We start from the raw sequence: 22,919 nt of genomic DNA on the forward strand, positions 1-22,919 counted from the left end.
AATGGTTTACTTTTACAAATTATGACTTGGATGGAGAGTTGTCTCATGGGCACTCATAACACATCTTCCTACATCCAACTAATGCTATATTTGCATTGCTTTGAATGATCACAGGTCAAGGTCTACACAGGACAGTCGAACAATATAAACATCTTCTCTATTAAAATATTTTCAGTGGAGATCCCACTTGTTTTTAGAAATATATAAATACGTATAACAGCCTGAAAATACATTGGGGAAAAAGTAAAATAACAAAAATACCAAACTCAACAAAGTTCAAAACGGAAAATCCCTAATCAAATGGCAAAATGAAAAGCTCAAACACATCAAACCAAAGGATAACAACTGTCATGCAGGCATATTTTTATGATTACTGAGACTGTAAACCGGAAATCAAAACGAGAGACAACACTTTCCCCCGGTAAACAATGGATTGATTAATTCGCACTAGTAATTGAATAGAAAAGACCAACAATTCAATAAAAACAATTCTCACGTTGGGAAATTTCACACAAATCAGATATTCCAATATTTTCTATGTTTATTGTCACTACAGTTAGACACATGTTCTGGTTGTCGACTTTTTGGCTGTAACAGGTGTTCCGTGTGGTATATCCAAACCATTCAAACAGAAAAAGTAACTAAAACAAAAGAAAATACAAGTATTACAACAGTTAATGTAGCAGTATTGAGTATCTGCTATATAATTCGTATACAATTAATTACACACATACAAACATCGACGGAGTAGGTTTGTCAAAAAAAAATCCGTGATATGAAATTTTAACATAAGATCATTTCAAAATGGACACTCCGTTTTATTATATAACTGAGAATCTATTTCTTTTTAAACTCGTCTGAAATGCATGCTTAAAAACATATGTACTGTCTCAATTTAACATCAGTTAATACAATTTTTGAAAATGTATATAATTTATTATGTCATTTTTAAATATAATATGAGGTAATAACTCCCAATGAGGCAACGCTCTATCTAACAGAGATCAAATGCCGAAGATCTTGTGTTTTGTTCAATGCATTTTTTTTTAATAATTTCTGATGCATCTGAAAGGACCAACTAATTGATCTTTGAGGGCTCGTTTTACATATCCTTTGAATTGATTTAAGAGACCCGGGACGCTCGGTGGACGAGGAGTCAAAGTATATCATTAGCCAGTTAACACTGACATTGTCAGTTCGAACCCTTCACTTGGTAGATGCATTCGATTTTAATCTTAATTTTCTAGGATCGTCCTGAACATGCATAAAATATTTGCATCTGGACGTCAAACAACCAACAAGAAAATCTAAGCGGCGCAACCTCAATTAAATTATTCTCCTCCTTAAAAAATGTCGTTCTAACTTTTTGTAGAATGAATCATTCACCTGACCTCAATAGATACACAATTATGATTGTATTTAAAAAAAAAATTATACTTATAAAAAAAAAATCTCTAGACATAACTTACTTTCCTCCTATTTCTCCCGAGGTGACTTCCAATGATATGGCATCATAGTGACTTTCTCCTCCCCAGAAGTGCATTAAACTCTTTGGCCTTTTCACGTACTTAATTTCAACATTTTCAATTTCTCCAACCTCCACCGATGATATAATCAATTTGCTGTAGGTTTTGTATTGAGTAATTTCATCATCCCTACAAAGAAATGGAAGAGAACACTCCCTGTAGTACACAATAAGATCCCGGACATTTCTCAAGAAATAATGTTTGAAAAGCAAAAGTAACTAATTATTTTGGCTTCATGTTGTTATCAAAAATCCTATTAGGTCAATAACTCTGATGCATGCAATTTGCTTCAATTGTTTTTCTAGAAAGCAAAACAATAACATTACTTGATATATTCCAGCCATCCTGTGGTTCCAAAATTTCCTTTTATTTGGATGTTGATTGTTCCATAAGTAGTTTTTGAACCAGATTCTAACTTAATCATGTAATGGAAACCTGGAAAAGATATCATAGTATGTAAACCGTTTTATATTTGTAATGTACACAATGTGGCAAAAAGACGAATAAAGACCAAACTGTTTTTCATAAATTCCCTTTAGACTGAACAATTCAATTACAGAATACTTGATACAATATCATCTGAACGAAAGATATTCTGTTTAGCGAGTCTTGCATTTGAACAGGTGTGTCTTCAATTTGATTGGACCTGTCAATAGGACTAATATTTGTTTTGCAGATACTTTCGATGATCTGATATCATGCCATTCAGACTGTTGAGGCTTGTGATGTATGTTGGTTATTTGATATGTAATCGTGACTTTTAGTCTGTAAATGCTAAGACACCGTGATATATCTTGGTTATTTGATGGTCTGTAATCATAACGTTCAAACTTTATATGTTGAGACCTTGTGATGTATGTTGGTTATTTGATGGTCTGTAATCGTAACGTTTAAACTTTATATGTTGAGACCTTGTGATGTATGTTGGTTATTTGATGGTCTGTAATCATAACGTTCAAACTTTATATGTTGAGACCTTGTGATGTATGTTGGTTATTTGATGGTCTGTAATCATAACGTTCAAACTTTATATGTTGAGACCTTGTGATGTATGTTGGTTATTTGATGGTCTGTAATCGTGACGTTCAAACTTTATATGTTGAGACCTTGTGATGTATGTTGGTTATTTGATGGTCTGTAATCGTGACGTTCAAACTTTATATGTTGAGACCTTGTGATGTATGTTGGTTATTTGATGGTCTGTAATCGTGACGTTCAAACTTTATATGTTGAGACCTTGTGATGTATGTTGGTTATTTGATGGTCTGTAATCGCGACGTTCAAACTCGATATGTTGAGACCTTGTGATGTATGTTGGTTATTTGATGGTCTGTAATCGTAACGTTCAAACTTTATATGTTGAGACCTTGTGAGGTATGTTGATTATTTGATGGTCTGTAATCGTAACGTTCAAACTTTATATGTTGAGACCTTGTGATGTATGTTGGTTATTTGATGGTCTGTAATCGTAACGTTCAAACTCTATATGTTGAGACCTTGTGATGTATGTTGGTTATTTGATGGTCTGTAATCGTAACGTTCAAACTTTATATGTTGAGACCTTGTGATGTATGTTGGTTATTTGATGGTCTGTAATCGTAACGTTCAAACTTTATATGTTGAGACCTTGTGATGTATGTTGGTTATTTGATGGTCTGTAATCATAACGTTCAAACTTTATATGTTGAGACCTTGTGATGTATGTTGATTATTTGATGGTCTGTAATCGTGACGTTCAAACTTTATATGTTGAGACCTTGTGATGTATGTTGATTATTTGATGATCTGAGATCGTGACATTTATATAAAAAGATGTGGTATGATTGCCAAAGAGACAACTGTCTCCACAAGAGACCGAATGAAACAGAAATTAACAACTATATAGGATTAGGTCACCGTACAGCCTTCATCAATGAGCAAAGCACAAATAGCATAGTTAGCTATAAAATGCCTCGAAATCACTAATGTAAAACAATGTCGGGACCTAGTGATGCATGTTGATTAATTGATAATATTTAGACTGTATACATATGTAGACATATGTAGACCTCGTGATGCATGTCACTTACTTATAAACTTATAGACTCGAACATGATTTTATTCTTATGCAAAACGTTTCGGACAAGAAATATATAAAAGACATTTGAATTTAAGTCATATGAATGTCCGATTCATTGTTTGGTTCCAAACAGACATATTCGGTTAAAATTAGTTATGGAAAATTTAATTTGACAGCAAACAAATTAAAAACAAACATGGCCTCTATTTGGAACGAAAAAAAGATTAATACAAAAAGCCATGAACATTGCATGTTTTTGAAAATGTAATCCAGACTACCACATAACAAAGCTCATTTATACCAATGATTCTAACATCATTTTTGTATTGTTATATACTACTAACCACAAAATGGCGTCTTTGCTTTCGTGTTAAGGAAGAGTTTTCCACGTGCTCGATACATATCTGCATAGTAACCAAGTTGTGAACAGCCAGTAGAACCACAAGTTAGACAATTCCCAGCATTAAAAGATTCCTGAAGCAAAACATTGAATTTATAAACTAAAATTCATTTTTATATGTAGAGCAAAATATAAAAAACCAACAAGAGTTTTCAGCTTTATTTTTTTGGTACCATATAAACTCTACCCACTAACAAAATGATATTCAAATTCATATGAAATATACAGGATATCATTTAAAAAAGTAATGAACTGTCAAATTGAAAGCAAACCTGTGTTTTCAGTATCTTGAAAGGGCTATCACGCCCATTCTCCAATTTATCAAAAACCATAACTCCTGAACGGTAAAAGTGATAGTCCTCAATATTGAACCTAATGTCCAAATGTCATCAGTATATTTTTTGCATATTTCAAACTAATTTCTCTTACCAGTTTGATCCTATTGGCCATGGATCGGATAGGGAGACGGTCTATGGAATTGTGCATATTATATATGACAACTTAACAGCAATTATATATGCCCAAAAACTTTTTTTTTAATCTTTGCTTTTTTACACAATATACGGTTCCTGACTTTTATGTTATTTCTGACATCTAATGGTTTATGGATGCATGGGTGTTTTTATGTTATTTTTTATTACTTAACAATCCACAATTTTGGCAAAACACTTCATGTACCTTATCCACTACAATGGTTTACTGGGTATAATTATATGGTCATCCCTGGACTCTTCCCGCCGTCCCACACAGTAAAACCATGTCTGATTTGAAGCCTCCGTTTTACTGTACGAGGATGTACATTTAAACGAAATGATTAACATCAAAACACCTGACGCAAATTCAGATTAAGTAACACGAACCCCAAGAAAACACCCACTTCTTGCACACAACACGTTGATATGACAAGAAATAACAAATGGTGATTAGACGTTCTAATATTTTCCTTATTATGATTGTGTAATTCTTACAGAAGTATTGCAAGGATATGCTGTGAATGGACAAGGTGTGTTGATTGATTCTGTAAACACTTGATGAGATCGGGAGTGACTACACGAAACAGCCTCGGCAGCACCTACAAATTGTTTACAAAATATTAGGAGAAAGCAGTTTAATATTTATATGTCCAGGCGGTGTTGTCTCGATATCTAAATAGCATGAGCTTTAATCCCGGCGAGGGAAAAACATTTTTTTTCTCAGCAATTTGCAGATTTAACATTATTGTGCAGAGAGAAGTTTGAATAAAAAATGTGTTTTCAGTCGTGTATCACCTTCGAGTTCACTGGTGATACAATGGATGTATCTGTAATTGAACTTCAATTATCAAAATAATTATTTCTGTACCTGTATCTTACGATCCTTAACGAAAGATATTTAGCTACTAGTCAATTCCATCTTCATGTATTACAACTCTAGATTCAACTGACGAGGAAAGTAAACACTAGGCCAACGAAAGCTAAATTATTAAATCTGTCTAGGTGGCCGAGTGGTCTAGAGCGTTTGACGCAGTGCAGGCAGTGTTGTATCGACATCCAAATGGCATGAGTACGAATCCCGGCGAGGGAAGAACAAAAATTATAATCAAAACACACAATTACCCTGAATTATCAGGTAGATGTTATAGAAGAAAACCATGTGTAATCACCTGTATCATTTGCGGACCTTTACTGAGAGTAGCTTAGTATAAAAACGACCGAACTATATTTTCCCGTAACTGTTGATTCTTAAAAAGGTGTAGAGATTATGTCTACTAGTCAACGTTTATTCATGTGAAGGAATTTGTCAAACAAACCTTTGAATCCGCCACCAAACAAACCACTAAATGCTCCAGAAAACTGGTTTGGACAACCCGGCTGTAATTCCCCTCCGTTTACATAAAAATCTACATGTCCTGAAACCTGCATAAGGCCTGCACCACCCTTACTAAAAGGAGCCCCGTTCGTGTGAATAACATCTACAAACTGAGCATCTGTTTCGTCTAGTCTTATTTGTATTGGATGATGCTCAAAGTCTGGTTCAGCAGCGTCCATACCTGAAACAATACATACATATATTAGACTTAGGACTTATCTGTATTGGATGATGCTCAAAGTCTAGTTTAGCAGCGTCCATACCTAAGACAATACATATTAGACATCACATGCATTTGAAAAGATATTTGTCGCTAATGTTAAAAATTAGATGAAAAAGTATAATTGGCAATGAGACAACTCTCCACCACAGACCAAATGAAGTAGTAGGTTAACAACTATAGGTCACCATACGGTCTTCAGCTATGCGCAAAACCCATACCAAAAATCAATAAAAGGCTCTCAAATTACAAAATGTAAAACAATTCAACCGAGAAACTAACTACCTGAACTAAAAAAAAATCAATAAATGATTTACAGCAACAAACGACAAACACTGAATAACAGGCTCCTGACGATGGGACAGACACATACAGAATGTGGATAAGGGGGTCAAACATGTTTGCAGGCTCGCCATTCTTTCCGAAAATAAGAACAAACACAAGGTTGACTGCTGTGCCTATTTTTTTTACATTTTCACATATTATGACTGGGTTTTGTTTTGTCCACACATTGTTGTCAATATAATCGAGTTGTGTGCGACTGTCATACCAGTGAGATGTTTATAAAGTTATAAAACCCTGTTTACTTCTACACAGTCTGCACGGTTAGCCACTAGTCCGATGCCCCAGACTAGTAAAATGTCATTCGGACTAGTAAGGTTTTGCAAAACTTTGTTTGGCCCAATAAGAAAAATGTCAGAATATTGGTCTTCGGACTAGTAGTTGAAAAAGTTTTTGGTGCAGACTGCTACACAATAAATACATGTACTAAGTCAGAAATATGATATTTGTTTGATGTGTTTGAGCTTTGATATTGCAATTTTCATAGGGACTTTCCGTTAAGCATTTCCTCAAAGTTCGTTATTTTTTTGTTTTTTTAACTTTTGTTCTATAATGACCCGCAATTTAGGCTTATGCATGCAAATAAATCTTACCGGTAATGCGCGCGAGTCTTCCATGTAGAAGCCATCCTGTAAAACCAGCCGTATGAGCTCCAAGACTGTGTCCAATAAGATGTATGTCTGAAAATTTAGCACGGGCATGATCGACCATCATGTCTATAATCAAACGAATCTGTGTTCCCACCATTCTTGTATTAGCTACAGCTTGATCATAGTTTGGGAAAGCAGCACCAGGTCCCCAGGTTACGACGACAACATTCATATTTTCCTATGCAAAAGTTAGGATAAAGAGGAAAGGTTAGTTTAATGCAAAGTACATGTATATACATTTCAGGGGTTGTCGCATGTTTTCATGAATTTCTGTACCAAGACCAATAATACGGGATTAATTAATGCGATGCATGTATACATATAGACTGTAGTACACTCTTAGTAAATAACTTACCCAAATACCATAATATATTCTTTATATTTCTAAAATGATCGGACACTGTTCGATAGGGCGTAGCCATTAATCGAGTTACTGAATATTCAACACAATTCTTCTCGACACTAACCATTTAGAGAAAATCCTGAATAATCATAGGTCTGGTCTATGTTGCCTTGGAACATTTCAGTATGATCATAACTACAGAACTGGATCTTCAATCACTGAATTGGATGTCTAAGTTAGATAGGTGTCGTTACAAAAAACGTTATATTGTTGGATCTGCCAAGTACTCAAAGAAACCTCTGTCAAAACTATTGACGGGTGTCACATGTGGACCTGAAATGTTTACCATTCCGGGGCACATGAGACCAAACCGTTTTATGGTGATGTTGGTGTTGTTTAGTCTTAAGTGTTCTGTTGTGTTTTATAAAAGGTTGTTATTCTTTTCGTAGATTTTCCTTTTTTGCCAAGGCGTTATATATAAAAAGGAAGATATGGTATGTTTGCCAATGAGACAACTCTCCACAAGAGACCAAAATGACACAGAAATTAACAACTATAGGTCACCATACGGCATTCAAAAATGAACAAATCCCATACTGCATAGTCAGCTATAAAAGTGCCCAACAGGACAATGTAAAACAATTCAAACGAGAAAACTAACGGTCTAATGTCAGTTTGTAAAACAATTCAAACGAGAAAACTAACGGTCTAATGTCAGTTTGTAAAACAATTCAAACGAGAAAACTAACGGTCTAATGTCAGTTTGTAAAACAATTCAAACGAGAAAACTAACGGTCTAATGTCAATTTGTAAAACAATTCAAACGAGAAAACTAACGGTCTAATGTCAGTTTGTAAAACAATTCAAACGAGAAAACTAACGGTCTAATGTCAGTTTGTAAAACATTCAAACGAGAAAACTAACGGTCTAATGTCAGTTTGTATTTGATTGATGAGGTTGAATATATCTCTTTGGTATATTGTGGGCATCTCTTTGGTATATTGTGGGCATCTCTTTGGTATATTGTGGGCATCTCTTTTCATTATTGCGATTTTCACATTTCAAGATGTCTGAATATTTCATATGCATTAGTATTTCAGATTTGTATATTTCCTCAAGTTAAATGTGATTACTTATCATACCATGATAAGCACTCGGCGACATTGTACCAACATGACTTACATGTACTGAAATTTCTGTACTGTGTCTATAACTCTGTTTTGTTTTGTCGGTATAAGGTAATTTATTATTTAATTAAATCATTTGAATCTTACGTTTTAGAGGCAGCGTACCCAAATTATAAGGTTTTTTCCTGTACATAAAGATTTTCAATACAACTAATTATGAACCTACCAGTTTCAAAAGTTCGTCTTTCATTTCATATATCCATGGTGTCTTAATGGTATTACTAAAGCCATGAATAATAAACTTAATTTTAAGTCCGGCTTTAAATGGAGATTTGGTTATAGTACCCAAGTCTGTAAAATTTAAGAAGTAACCATGGTTTGGGTTGCTATTGGTAAATATCTGCATTTGAGTACCAACTTCCTGTGGTGACTTAGGAAGATCTAGCTGGGCATTATCGAATGGCGGGAAGTTGTCAAAACAACCAACAAAAGGATAACATTTCGTTTTGTTTTCATTAATCCTTGGTGTGGTGACAATTTCTGTATTTTGTCGATAACTCTTTGACGTTTTGATTTCATTGATCTTTAGTGTGGTGACAATTTCTGTACTTTGTTCATAACTCGGTGGTGTTTTGACGTTGTTTGAACTAGCTTCTAGTACTGCAGTTAGACTAAGCACTGAAAAAAACAAGTTTCATCGAAATATTTTAATCAATAGCTTTAACTTTTCCACCACCAGTATATTCAAATAAACACAACGTTATTTTTTTTCAAATATGACTAATATTGCTGTTTAGAATTTTGAAATTATAATCATAATATGTATTTTACTGAAACACAAATGACGTTTTTAGGTAACATTGCGAATTTGACGAAATCTTGTAATGCGCGATATCAACTGCAGAGCGGATACAGGAAATTACGTCGCATTAATGAAGCTCTCACTCCGACAAATCATCGAGTTGAGCAGTCACGGTTTTTTCCTAGCTGATTTTGAGGTGCAAGAAAGCCAACACTTGCATGACATCCATTTCAAAAATGTGCTTTTGAGAACTTAATAGCTCTCCTTCGTTCAATAAATTTAAGAGTACTTTTAAAAGACTATAACCTTTGAAAGATGTGTTAGCAACCTTGTCCTGTTTATCATACAGTTACAAGATACACAAATAGTTTCTTCTAGAATCAAAGACACCCCACAGAATACGAAGTTAAAAATAATTACGATATTTAATGTTAGAAGAGTTTTCGTTTGACAATGACATTATTGCAATTAATGCGGCCTTTTAGATTACGTTTAGCAAAGAATATATAAGTGATGAAATACCTATGAAAACGACTGTAAAATTTATATTCCTAAAACCAAAAAAATAATTATATTATGTGCTTACCAATTACCGAAAGGAAATGCGATTTGTTCATGTTCTCTCCGTCCTGTTAACTTACAAGAGGAATATCAAATGTGAGAGATAAGAGAAACCTTAATAGTCAACAAGACACATCTATAGAATCAGTACTAATCATGACACATAGGAATGTTCAGTATATATATATATATAGAGGTTAACCTTGCTCATGCATTACAAGGACTAACTCTTAGTTCCCATTGTGTTCTCTATATAAACATTGTGTTTGCATATATTGACGCGGTTTGTACAATATCCAAGAAGTTGGGCGGGGGTCGAGAAGACAAGAAGACAGAACCAGCTCTCGTTACAAAAAATATATATGATAGTGTTCTTCTCTATCACAAATTGTAGCACGAACTGTTCGTACAACCGAATTAAGCTGTCCGGTTTCAAGGGAATTTCTTACGGAACTTCCTATCAATAATACTTAGTTTTAACCGTTTTTTTAGATATGAAAAATATATTCAAGCTAAAATAGTATAGTGTTATTCGTAAGGCATCAGAGGAGATTAATATTTTTACTAACTGTTATTACCCTCTTTGTATAGAACAGAATCGGGGGTTGCTATTTAAAAAATGTTTCCGATAGATTTAGAGGCATTCCGATAACAGTGCGGACAACCGCAATACTTAATATGTTAGTTATAATACTGAACTTGTTTGTCATCGGCTATCGATAACAATGATTTTAAGCTCACTCAGTCTATCAGAGGCCTTCCAGTGGGGATTTAAATAGAATAAAAGAGCAAAGTTCATGCATGTGTATGAGTAAACATGCATTAAAACCAACACAAAATTAAGAAGCTTTATTATACTTCACGTTAAAATGCCATATTTTGATTGGCTAATACGAGGGTGTTATGTTACGGCCAGAAATCGCCTTTAAATTGTAGCCAACAAAAGACACAAATCAATAATAGAATTTAACCATATTTATTATACAAAAGTTTACAAGAAGTATTACACATATATTACTGTCAACTTAACTGTCAAAATATGAGCCCAATCTTTTATCTTTGTCTGTATCAGGAAATCTTTCGGAATCCAATCTGAATATTACGTTCACTACTAAGGTCACAATCCAGTATGATGTTGTTTGTAGAATAAAAATGTCAATCCAAATGCTATGAATATTAATGCCTATCGATGTCTAAGTCCAAGTGCAAGAGTGAGTCTTTAACTTTAGTGTCTGTATATATATATAGTTGTCATGGAAGATTCTAGAACAGTCTATAATGGAACATCCTAGAAAGTTACAACAGAAGTTTCTAGTAAAATGTAGAAGTTTATCTAACGCATCTTTTATTAGGATCATTCTGGAAAGTTCCAATCATTCTGTAATTGTTCCAGTGATTTCTAAACTGCACAGTTCTAAGATTATTCTGTAAACAACTAACATGCCACACAACACAAATTAGGCCAACATAAATAAATACAATAATTACAATATCATAACACCTCCCCCCTTAAAAGAAGTTTTAGTGTAACAAAAACTTATAATGAATAATATGAACAAAAATACATAGTATATACAAAGTGTTTTAATAAGCTCTAGATAAAGCATCTGCTATTACATTATCTTTACCCTTAATATGTTTTACAATTACATCATATTCCTGTAATAATAAACTCCACCTAGTCAACCTCTGATTCTTGTTTCTCATTTTATGTATGAAGGTGAGAGGATTATGATCAGTACAAACAAGAATAGGATATACAGTTGGATTCAAATATACATCAAAATGTTGAAGTGCTGATAACATTGCAAAACACTCTTTTTCAATAGTTGAATAATTTTTCTGATGTTTATCTAATTTCTTAGAAAAATATGATACAGGTTTCTCAACATTATCATCTGTCTCTTGATATAAAACAGCTCCAATTCCTACATCGCTTGCATCAACGGCAAGTTTAAATTGTTTTTCAAAGTCTGGAGTAATCAGAACTGGACTATTAATTAAAAGTGATTTGCTATTTTCAAAAGCGTTTTGACAATTTTCACTCCAGATAAATTTAGAATCTTTTCGTAAAAGATGAGTCAATGTTTGACAGTCAGGGATATACAAATTAGGCCAACATAAATAAATACAATAATTACAATATCATAACAGTTAATGTACTCTATCACATGGCTGAGCGGGTGACATTTTTTTTAATGTCACCCTCTCGTCCAGACTAATCAAAAATCGATAATTTAAAGGACAATGAATTAAATTTACACCAGCTATCAAAGAAAAGTTCTACGTTTTGGCTCAGATTCTATTATTTGACTGTCAAAATAAAAATATAAAACATCTTTCTTCGCTTCTGTTGATTTTTCTAATACCCGTAACGTAGTTATGTACGTGCCGTCATAGAAAATACTTTAAAATTAGATTCATCTGTAAAAGAAAATAATGGTAGGACATTCTTTATAATAAATTAAACAACACATAGATGAGAGGGTGATAGAGCAGATTGGTGCCCCTCAAAAAAGCATTGTCAACCTTTGCTTCGCCGCGGTCGACAATGTTTTCTTTGCATTTCCAATATTTTAAATTTTAGGATAATGACAAGAATATATATAACTTCACAGTTATCTCTCTTAGTGCATTATGTTAATCAAATATGTATTAACTGTGATAACAAAATATATACCGGTTTTCCACTTGTTGTTAGTCTGTTCAGAGACATATAATACAATTGTATTATATGTCTCTGGTCTGTTTTATCTACGAAATAATTATGTCATGCCATTCTCTATTGTCCTCATTTTAACATGAACAAATATTATATTTGTCAATATCTAAGTGTATATTCATGCTTTACACGGAACGACAGCGAGGTGTAAAATGTTGAAAAATAGGCTACTGTGTGTGATATTTTTTAGTGTTTCCCATTTTGTTTTATGTCAGGACCTGTCATATCTGACTATAGTTTTTTCCTTTTTTGTTGAAGGCCGTAAACAGTGAATTATAAAAGCTTAGTATCATGTTATTTGGATCCTAGACTGTTTTGCTTGAAACTTTTATCAAGTTCCACTGAATTGGCTAAATAAAGTATATTGAAATCAGTGTATCTCATTCAGTGGACAGGAGTGTCAGTTAATTTTTCTGTTCTCATTGTCGTGATTTTTAGGGTTATTGTTTATTCAACACAACTATCACAATTTAATCTCATCTAGCCGTGAATAATGTTTTTGCAATAAAATTACCTAACGAAGATAGCTTACCTTCTATCACAGAAATTAGAACCCTAGCAGGAAAGATACTGGAGTCTTTACAATGTTTGGAGCACAGCATGTTGAGATTTTTTTTTCACATTCCAGCTCTTTATTCACAGAAAGGGAAAACTAACACTAATACATGTACTTGTATTGGAACGAAATATTGTCGAACACATAGTATGGCTTTGTGAATATTACAGGAAGTCGACGATTTATCGCGCAATGTTTACAAAATGACGTCAATGATTTTGACGTCAAAACACCTGACTTCTGAGGAATGTTAAAATGGAGGTGCCATTTGGGATAACTTGCTGTCATTCTATACGTGTCCGAAAGAACAGTTTACTTTAGTTCTTCTTTCAGATTGGAATGATTTATATTTGCTGTCATATTGTGACATGTTTTATATATATAAAATATTCTGCTGATATTTCATCTCAAAAGGAATTATTTTGTAATAATTTAATTTTGGATGTAACGCGTCTTCTGATTGGCTGACGTTATTTTGTTATGAGCCCATAGACATGTGACCGTGACGTCATCAACGTTTTTTCATGGTTTTTTACGTTTTAAATTGGAATTTAGAATTAAATTATAAGAAATGACTGTAATATTTTTTCTATCTACGCGCGTTATTCAGTGTGCACCAAATTTTTTTATGTTATTTCTTCATAGACAGAAAAAATATTACAGTCATTCCTTAACTAATTAGATATTAGGGACTTATCATTTTGAAATCAAACATATAACTTTGAATTTTCTTGATCCCCCCTCTATTAAACATGCAAAATTTTAACATTTAAATATTTCACGGAAATATTGCAAACATGGAATTATCTCAGTGGATTGAGTCCAAAACCATATTTGAGGGAATTCCTTTATTTGGCTAATACAGAAAACTTGTTTCTAAGTAACTCTGTACAGAATATACATTAAAAAGTAAACCTTTTGAAACAGTAACAACACATTATTTTAATACTAAGAGGGATCTATTAAATGTCCCTCTCTTGAATGCTGCCTAAACTTAACTTGAAAGCTCTATTGAGTCGACAAACTTTTATAATATGGATAGTTCATGCTTTCAGCTTGAACAATTCAATTACTAGTTTATTGTAATATTTCATTTATAAATGTTGATTTATTAGCCTAAAAAGTACAAACTTTGAGGGAATGAGAAGTATAAATGGACCCAAAGGAATCTTATAATGAAAACAAAAAGGTTCATTAGTGGTGATCGTCATCTTAGAATCATCATTTGTATCAGTATGTAAAATATTTGACCATTTATGGGAGCATTTATTGCTCTACATTATATTCCTTCATGATGCAGCTTGATTTAAAATTTTTGCACAAATCGCTGTAGATTTCATCTTAAGGTGGTATGGGAGTCTAAAATAAAAATTATGGAATTTGTTCATACTTTGCCAAAACGTTGTATCTATTGATACATGTTGAAAAATATAATAAAAATGATAGGTCACAGCGCATTTTCTCAAGCTACAGGACGGGACAAAATGACACATTTTGTATGGATTATACAGGAAAAAACACCATTTTGTGATTAGAAACTAAACAAAATGATAGAATTGTTAAATACTTCAGGAAAAGATAGCTTTCAGACACTGCTTTGAGAATATCAAAAGAAAAGATAGGGTCACCGTACGTTTTTTCCGGCTAAAATACAAAATAGGAAAATTCCATACAGAATCCTTCAGAAAATACACTTTTTTAGAGTTACCTCCCCTTAAAATGCCAATTTTTAAAAAAAATAAAAACAACCAAAAATAATTAACATTTGCAAAAATATCAATATTTAGAAGTTATATTCTTATAAATTGGTACTTTTAAATGAAAATGTACATTAAACATCTGCATTCCTGCATCAAATTTTGCTAACTTGATGGAAAATCTGGACCTTTGATTCTCTGTTTTTTACAATCCAAGATGGAGGAAGACACCCATATCACCTTAATTTATACTTAATTTCTCTTAAACTTTTAAGCTGAATGATTATAACAAAACTTGGCACTAATGCTTTTTAAGGTAGTGATCGACGTGAGTGAAATATAACTACTGGATTATGAATTTTAAATGGGACAAAATGACACAAAATGGCAGCTTCCTACATCACCAAAGTTATATGATATCTTACTTATTGGTATATGAAGTGTGGTAAAATATATTTCAATTTGACTGTTGTAATGTTCTTCTTGTCATTTTGTCTCTTGAAATATTTAAACTGCTAATTTCCATGTGCAAAAAGTATTGATCCCCCACTTTGAATTTCTATAAAAAAAAAAATGGACCCCCCTTTTCCACAAATATCAAAAAAAAACTTGACCCCCCCTTGCATTTTGACCAGCCCCCCTCCCAGATAAAAATATAGGTCCCTTATTGTTCATTTTATATTTAATTAGACCTCTTATTATTTTTTTGTTGACGAAATCCAATTGAATGTATGTCGGTTAGTTGGGACTGCGTGTTACTTAAATAAAAGCGATTCATCAGTTCTGTTATGCTTATTTTGAAAGTGGAAGCCTGCCTGTCAATTTTTAATTCATTAAAGACCATTAAAATGACAAAATGTCTTACAGTCGGAATCATGGAACTAAGTTGTCCTGCTCGAGTTACTCAATATCAGTGGATTGTAGCGAAATACAAGAAATTACTTTCAATCTCTTTTTTGAATGAATACAGGTAATATTTGAGGATGACTTATATGCTAGGATATATACAGATTTTTAGCAAATCTGGTTACAAATATATCTGTATATATTTGCTAAAAATATATATATATATATATATATATATATATATATATATATATATATATATATATATATATATATATATATATATATGATATATATAGAGTCTATAAGAATCTACCAACCAGTAAACTTAATAGGTATTGGATCATCAAAATTGACAATACTACACAAACAGGAAAAATTATATGAGTCTGAAAGATTGTGTAACAATACCGATAAATAGATGGAAAATAAAACACTAAAAAGTGTTGAATATCATTGCACAAAGATGGAAAAACTGAACAGATGATATAAATTATACAATAATTGCAAATATTTCGGCTCAACAAATGGCCTTCTTCGGTGACAAAAGTTTTAACAATAATGAGATATAATGTATAAGGTGTAAACATAGATCACTAATAATACAGGTAAGTTTTTTGTCGATTGATTTTAATCCAAAATCCTGAATATAATAATATTAACACTAGACTGTAAATTTAATTATTTCTTTCTATTGATTCCATCTGGATGGAGGACACCCAGTGTTTTTATCCAAAACCTCTCCCGATTTTCTCTTTGCCTATTTTGCCATGTACAATCCTGTTCGATCACAAGGATCTTCATGTGATCAAAATCTTTCAGGTTGTGATCTGGTAACCTGAAATGTTGGCTGACAGGAATGTACGGTTTTTTTGTGAGGTCACTCCTGTGGCCATTGAGGCGTTTGTGAAATGGCTGCATAGATTCACCAACATATTGGAGACCACATCTAGGACACTCAAGAACGTAAATCACGTTTGAGCTTTTGCAGTTGACATTGCAAAATATCTTGTATGTCTTTTCTGTGGTCTTACTGTGAAATGTTGATGAATGCTGCAATTGGTTGCAACATTTGCAGCGCTTGTCCCCACAAGGCTGACAATTACCTACAGTATGGTTAGGTTTGGAAAGGTCAGCACGGACAAGTATATTTCTCAGGCTGTTAGGTTGTTTGAAGGCAATCATGGGAGGCTCAGGAAAGATTTTGGATAACTTCGAATGTTTCTCGATTGCTGTCCAATGATCACGAATGGTCTTGAAACTATTTCTCAGGCATGGATGGTAGGTGAGCACACATGGGATTCTTTTACTTTTCTGTTTATTTTTGTAAGTTAGCAGACTGCTTCTGGGGATGGATTCCGCTTTTCGAAAACTATTTTTGATGTTTTTGTGTTTATATCCCCTTCTTTTTAAATGTCCTTTAAGCTGCCCCAGACGTTGTTTTGCAGTGTCTTCAGAGGAGCAGATTCGCCTTATTCTGAGAGCTTGGCTGTATGGAATGCTCTTCGTGCAGTGTGGAGGATGGCAACTTTCAGGCGACAAGTATTGATGAGTATCTGTAGGTTTAGAGTATATATCTGTGTTTATTATACCTACAGAGAGGGTGCTAGATGTATCAAGGAAGTTTATGGTGGAATTAGATGTTTCATGGGTGAATTTGATGGTAGGGTGTTGATTGTTAGCATTTGTTATAAAAGTTTCTAATTTTTGGTCTCCCTTGTCCCATTTCATGTCAACGTCATCAATAAATCGATACCAGGAAAGCGGTTTTTCGATGGAGCACTCCAGCAGTTGCTTTTCAAATTTACCCATGAATATATTGGCATAAGATGGAGCCATTTTTGTACCCATAGCAGTGCCATTTGTCTGTAAATAGTGTTCTCCTTGGAATGTGAAGTTGTTCTTTTTCAAGACCATAGTAAGCATTTCAACTAAGCAATCAGTAGGTGGAATTTTAGGAGATCGAGAGTCCCAAACTTCTCTACATGCTTCAATACCATCCGCATGGGGAATATTCGTATAGAGAGAGGTGACATCCATAGTGACAAGAGTTGTATTGGCAGGTAGAGGGTTTAAATCCTGCATCTTTAGTAAGTAATCTGTAGAATCTTTAATAAAAGATGGCAAGTTTTCTACATGTGGTCGAAGATAGTAATCAACGAATTCGGATATTTTTTCGGTGGGATGACCATTAGCTGAGACGATTGGTCTACCTGGGTTACCAGGTTTATGAATTTTAGGGAGCAGGTAGAATCGCCCAGGTTTTGAATTTTCAGGTTTTAAATATTTGAAAGTATCTATATCAATGATGTTATTGTCACACATTTCCTTTAAACATTCTGTTATTTCCTCGCTGAATTGGAGGGTGGGGTCCGAATTAAGTTTTTTGTAAAACCGGTCATCATCTAATTGGCGAATGGCCTCTTGGACATAGTTAGATTTGTCCATGACGACAACTGCACTCCCTTTGTCTGCAGGTTTAATAACAATGTCGTCATTATCTCTCAAATTTGTCAAAGCCACACGTTCATCAGGTGTTAAATTATCATAGGTCTGATTGTTTATTTTTACATTTGTAAGTATATCCGTTTTAACATTGTCTATAAATGATTCTAAGGTGGTGTTTTTGCTTGGTTTAGGGACCCAGTTGCTTTTCTTTCTAAATCTATATTCATTGGAGTCATCAGAGTCACTATCTGAGGTGGTGCTATCGTCCTCTTTCGATGCAAAATGTTCCTTGATGCGGAGGCTCCTGGCAAAATAATCCAGTTCCTCAGACAATTTAGTATCATTCACTGGACCAGGGACTGGACAAAAGTTTAGGCCTCTGGATAGTAATGACGTTTCGTCCTCAGTAAGTTGTTTGCTGGAAAGATTAACAACGGTATTGATCTTGTTGCTGAGGACTTGAGGTCTACGTCTAAAATGTCTGTTTTTGGTTTTATTATTCTTTTTTTCTTTTGTACTAATGGATGGGAAAGAAGTACCATCCCGTTGAAATTTGCATCTTTGTCTGGAGCGGAGAGTGGCGGTCTTAGTGTTGGTTATATCGCTCAGGCGCTCTTGGATGTTCTCGAATTCGCTTGCTGTTAGATCTGTTTTGCAAGCCTGAGACAAGGAGTCAAATTGACGTGTTAGGTTTTTAAGATGTTCAATACAGTGTTCTCTAAGGAGTATGAGTAGACGGAGGGAACAGTGAAATAGGGTTTGATCCCACCTACGAAGAAATGTATCAGACAGGTTGCCGGTAGTTTGAGGCAGCGCTTTAATACATAAGCCACTAGGAATAACATTATTGTCAATATAATGACAGTAATTAGAAAGATGGTGTCTAGTACTAACGGTATATGATATATATGATATATATATATATATATATATATATATATCATATGTTGTCTGCATGGTCAATGATATTGATTGGGAAATTACTGGAATTTGGATTCCAGTGCTTGGCAATTGAGAAACTCATTGATGTTAAGAAATATATAGCAGTCTTAAATATACACGAGCATTGCTCACTAGATCAGGTGCCCTAATATGTAACTATATATGTCACAAAAAACGCAAGTCTAAGTTATTGTATAAAGTAGATATTATAATAAGATGTGGTATGAGTGCAAATGAGACAACCATCCATCCAAGTCACAATTTGTAAAAGTAAACCATTACAGGTCAAAGTACGGTCTTCAACATGGAGCTTAAGTTGGCTCACACCAAACAGCAAGCTATAAAGGGCCCCAAGAATGACTGGTGTTTGACCATTTAAACGGTAAACCCAACGGTATAAATTATATAAAAAAACGAGAAACGAAAAACACTTATGAACCACATCAACAAACGACAACTACTGTCTAAACATCAGGTTCCCAACTTAGGACAGGTGCAAACAAATGTAGCGGGTTTAAACGTTTTAATAGGTACCAACATGTACCCTTATCTGAAACAAAAGTGTAACATCACAACATAGAGGGACTCACCATAAAATATCAATTGAAATGACTTTATTCAATGAAAATACCTATTAACACAAGTGAACATACAGTGAAAGAATAAATGTGATCTATTACACAATGTAAAAATACAATCAATGAAATAAGGGGTTAGATGTTGAACAATTTCAGAAAGAAAACAACAACCTTGAACAAAATGCCACTATATAGAATAATGCACACAGGTAAATTAAAATAATTTTAACGTAAGGTATACAGTATAAATGGCGAACGGAAATAGTTTTTACAAAATGAAAAATAATTTTGTTATTCATAGTACGAGAACAGAAGTGAACATTTATAGTCATACAAAACACTTATCAAAGCTTGTATATATTAAAAATAGAGAGACGAGATATAAACTACAAAAGTAAATATCAAATAACACAACAGCATTATAAATTGTATCAACAGGTCAAATTAACACCAAAGTACGATTTGAGAGTACTGAAAGCTAGTTAAAAGCCAAAAACAACTAATGATAAATAATCATGCATCAGGGACTAAAATCAACTAAAACACATCCAAGGGATTTAGTATTTTAACGTCATGGACAGTCAAAAAAGACATGACTTATGCAATGCTAAAAAAATGTATCGACAGGCAGTAGGAGAATTAACCTCTATTTACAGAAAAAATGAACGTGGATGGGTATTTATACATTCCGTTTGAAAAGAATATTGATTCTAATTTCATGCTGATGGCGAAATCAATATTTGTGCCAATGAAAACTATATTCAAAGATCTAATTACAAAATTGTTAATATAACCTTTACTGATCTTTACTTATATTTATAAGCTAGTATAAAGATTCGATTTGTTGACACGGATCACATAAATTGATTTCCGCGCTTTTAGTACAGATTACCGTTAAATTTAGGATGTGAAATACCATTTTTAATAAGTTATCTACAGAAACAGGCAAATTTACTTTGTATCTATGAAAAATCTAGTAGAAGATTTAAGTAAATTATTCGGGTTACGAAATCCTTGACATAATTGTCCTTTTCAACTTTTTTCTTTTTTTATTCGAGCGAAGAAGAAGAAAAAGAAGAAGAAGAAGAAGAAGAATATGTAGATAACAGATAAAAAATCTATAATGTGTTGGTTTTTTAAGCCTCGGTCACACCTTACCGGATAGCACGAACGGACGCCTAATGGATGAAAATAAAAGTTGTCCTTTGACAAAATTGTTATCCGTTAGGAGTCTGTTGATGTGCTCACCGAATGAAACGGACGTGTAACGGATGCATAACGGACACACACCGGACATGCAACGTACAAGAAACGTACACGTACCGGACAGAACGGATGTCGAACGTACATCCAACGGACGAGTACCGCATAAAACGGACACCTAACGGAAGCGTACCGGATAAAACGGATGAACAAGATATACGGAAAAATCAAAGGCGACAATAATAATACATGTAAATCGCATATATATTCAAAATGTTTCTGTGTAACTGGTTTTGGTTTATTCTTCAAAATTTCGCCAAAGGGCAGTGTCTGGCCTGAATAAGAACTGCTTGATTGTGGAGACGTGCCTATACTCTAAGATCGATTATGCATAATAAGAATTCATGAACCTTAAGAAATCTGACATACCAATAATTGGCATTTCTGACGCGAAATTTTCAATTGGCATTTATCCGTTTCAGATCCGTTCATCATCCGTTTTATCCGTTAAACGTCCGGTAGAAGTCCGTTTCTCATCCATTCAACATCCGTTTTATCCGTTAAACGTCCGGTAGAAGTCCGTTGGTGAATTTATCTTCCAGACCTCCAACGGACGTATAACGGACACGAAACGGATACAAAACGGAAACGAAACGGACGAGTACCGTACAAAACGGACGCCCAACGGACGTTTAACGGACATTTTATCCGTTGGACGTCCATTCAAAGTTTTGAACATGCTCAAAATTTTCCACCGGACAGAACGGACGCCGACGGATAAAACGTACGCTTAACGGACATACAACGGATAAGGACGGACGTCTAACGGATAAGAACGGACGTCTATAAACGGACATTAACGGATTGAAAAAAAGTTATCCGTTAGGCGTCCGTTCGAGCTATCCGGTAAGGTGTGACCGAGGCTTAAAATACTAATGCATTTTAATGCAAGTGTGGTTGATATAGATAACAAAACAAGCAGCCCAAAAAGAAAAAAAGAAAAATAGATATCCATTTATGTATAGTACACAATAAATTGGATCAATTAAACATAATAACTAGCCTAAAAGAAAGTAGAAGCATAAATCATACATTTGCCACTCTGACTCATTGAAAAACTAAGTATATTCTACAACTACACACACGGTGTTCTGAATGGTGTCTTGATTTTTTTTTTATCATTTCCTTAAATAAAATAATCTTCAGAAGTTTGAGGAGTGTGTCACGTATATTGCAATAAACAACAAATATTCTTATCTACTCGTAAAAAGATTTATAAAAGTCAGTGTGAGAATTTTCTAAATCTATACTTTAGTTTATGTCCATAAAAAGAGTGTTAATTTTGCTGTATTATTAGACTTAAGTATTTGAATTATTGTTTTGCGATGTGCAATGCATTCAACAAAAACAATATATAAACACGTATGTGTATGGCCCCCACAGTTATACTAACACTATCAAAATGTTTCTTCCAAGATTAGAATAACCTATTGACTACAACTTACAAGAACGTACACGGTAAACCCAGTTGAAATAGAACAAAAGAATCGAAGCTCTTTGTTAGAGAAGGCGATAAATGCTTATACTGCATTGTTGAATATAGTAACAAAATTTTTAAAAGTTAATAGAAACAAATAAAACGACAATTTTCTTCTCAATTACCATCATTACGAAGTGTTTCATTTTGCAATTTATCTATTACTTAGTAATGCAGAACAATTAGATATCAAGTCGACGACATGGGTATCTGTCAAGTTGGATGTAGAAAATGCATAACCTCTGATTTTTTATTTGTTTTTACCAAGGACGGAGAACATATCAATCTATTAGTTCAGTAATTTTCGTGTCTGCCCTTCCATTATGTGACTCAACAAAAAATTCTAAAAAATGGGTAACAATTGTATCGAAAAGAGAAAATCGAGTGCACCTTTTTATGTTAGGGCGTGTTTGAGGTGTATAATTTGTCTTTAAAACATACAAAGCAAGAGTATTCAATATATCATCTCTACTTTACTAAAAGTACTTGACGACAGTCTTTTAAGTTGGATA

The 22,919-nt window shown here is 33.6% G+C and overlaps 1 protein-coding gene across 2 annotated transcripts; it reads right to left on the bottom strand.

Moving 5' to 3' along the window:
* Positions 1–528: 528 nt before the first annotated feature.
* Positions 529–13,249, bottom strand: LOC143064057 (pancreatic lipase-related protein 2-like). 2 transcript variants are annotated; one of them, XM_076236570.1, is made up of 9 exons: positions 13,133–13,249; positions 8,742–9,193; positions 6,989–7,223; positions 5,775–6,014; positions 4,954–5,057; positions 3,930–4,059; positions 1,853–1,961; positions 1,470–1,655; positions 529–641 (listed from the first exon to the last, which is right to left on the bottom strand). In XM_076236570.1, the coding sequence occupies exons 1-9, from the start codon at positions 13,200–13,202 to the stop codon at positions 557–559; spliced, it is 1,611 nt and encodes a 536-aa protein (XP_076092685.1). In that variant the 5' UTR covers positions 13,203–13,249; the 3' UTR covers positions 529–556. The 2 variants fall into 2 exon arrangements, with proteins under 2 accessions (XP_076092685.1, XP_076092694.1); XM_076236579.1 differs by lacking the exon at positions 13,133–13,249 and adding an exon at positions 9,904–10,025.
* Positions 13,250–22,919: the final 9,670 nt, after the last annotated feature.

This window comes from Mytilus galloprovincialis, chromosome 1, assembly GCF_965363235.1.
Source record: "Mytilus galloprovincialis chromosome 1, xbMytGall1.hap1.1, whole genome shotgun sequence".
NCBI lineage: Eukaryota > Metazoa > Mollusca > Bivalvia > Mytilida > Mytilidae > Mytilus > Mytilus galloprovincialis.

Excerpts from the sequence above, each read along its gene's own strand:
- LOC143064057 (XM_076236570.1), bottom strand. The coding sequence starts at position 13,202 with ATGCTGTGCTCCAAACATTGTAAAGACTCCAGTATCTTTCCTGCTAGG. Across the intron at positions 1,656-1,852 it reads GGATGGCTGGAATATATCAA|GGATGATGAAATTACTCAAT; the intron begins GTAATGTTATTG and ends ATTTCTTTGTAG. Across the intron at positions 642-1,469 it reads TCGGGAGAAATAGGAGGAAA|TTACTTTTTCTGTTTGAATG; the intron begins GTAAGTTATGTC and ends CTTTTGTTTTAG.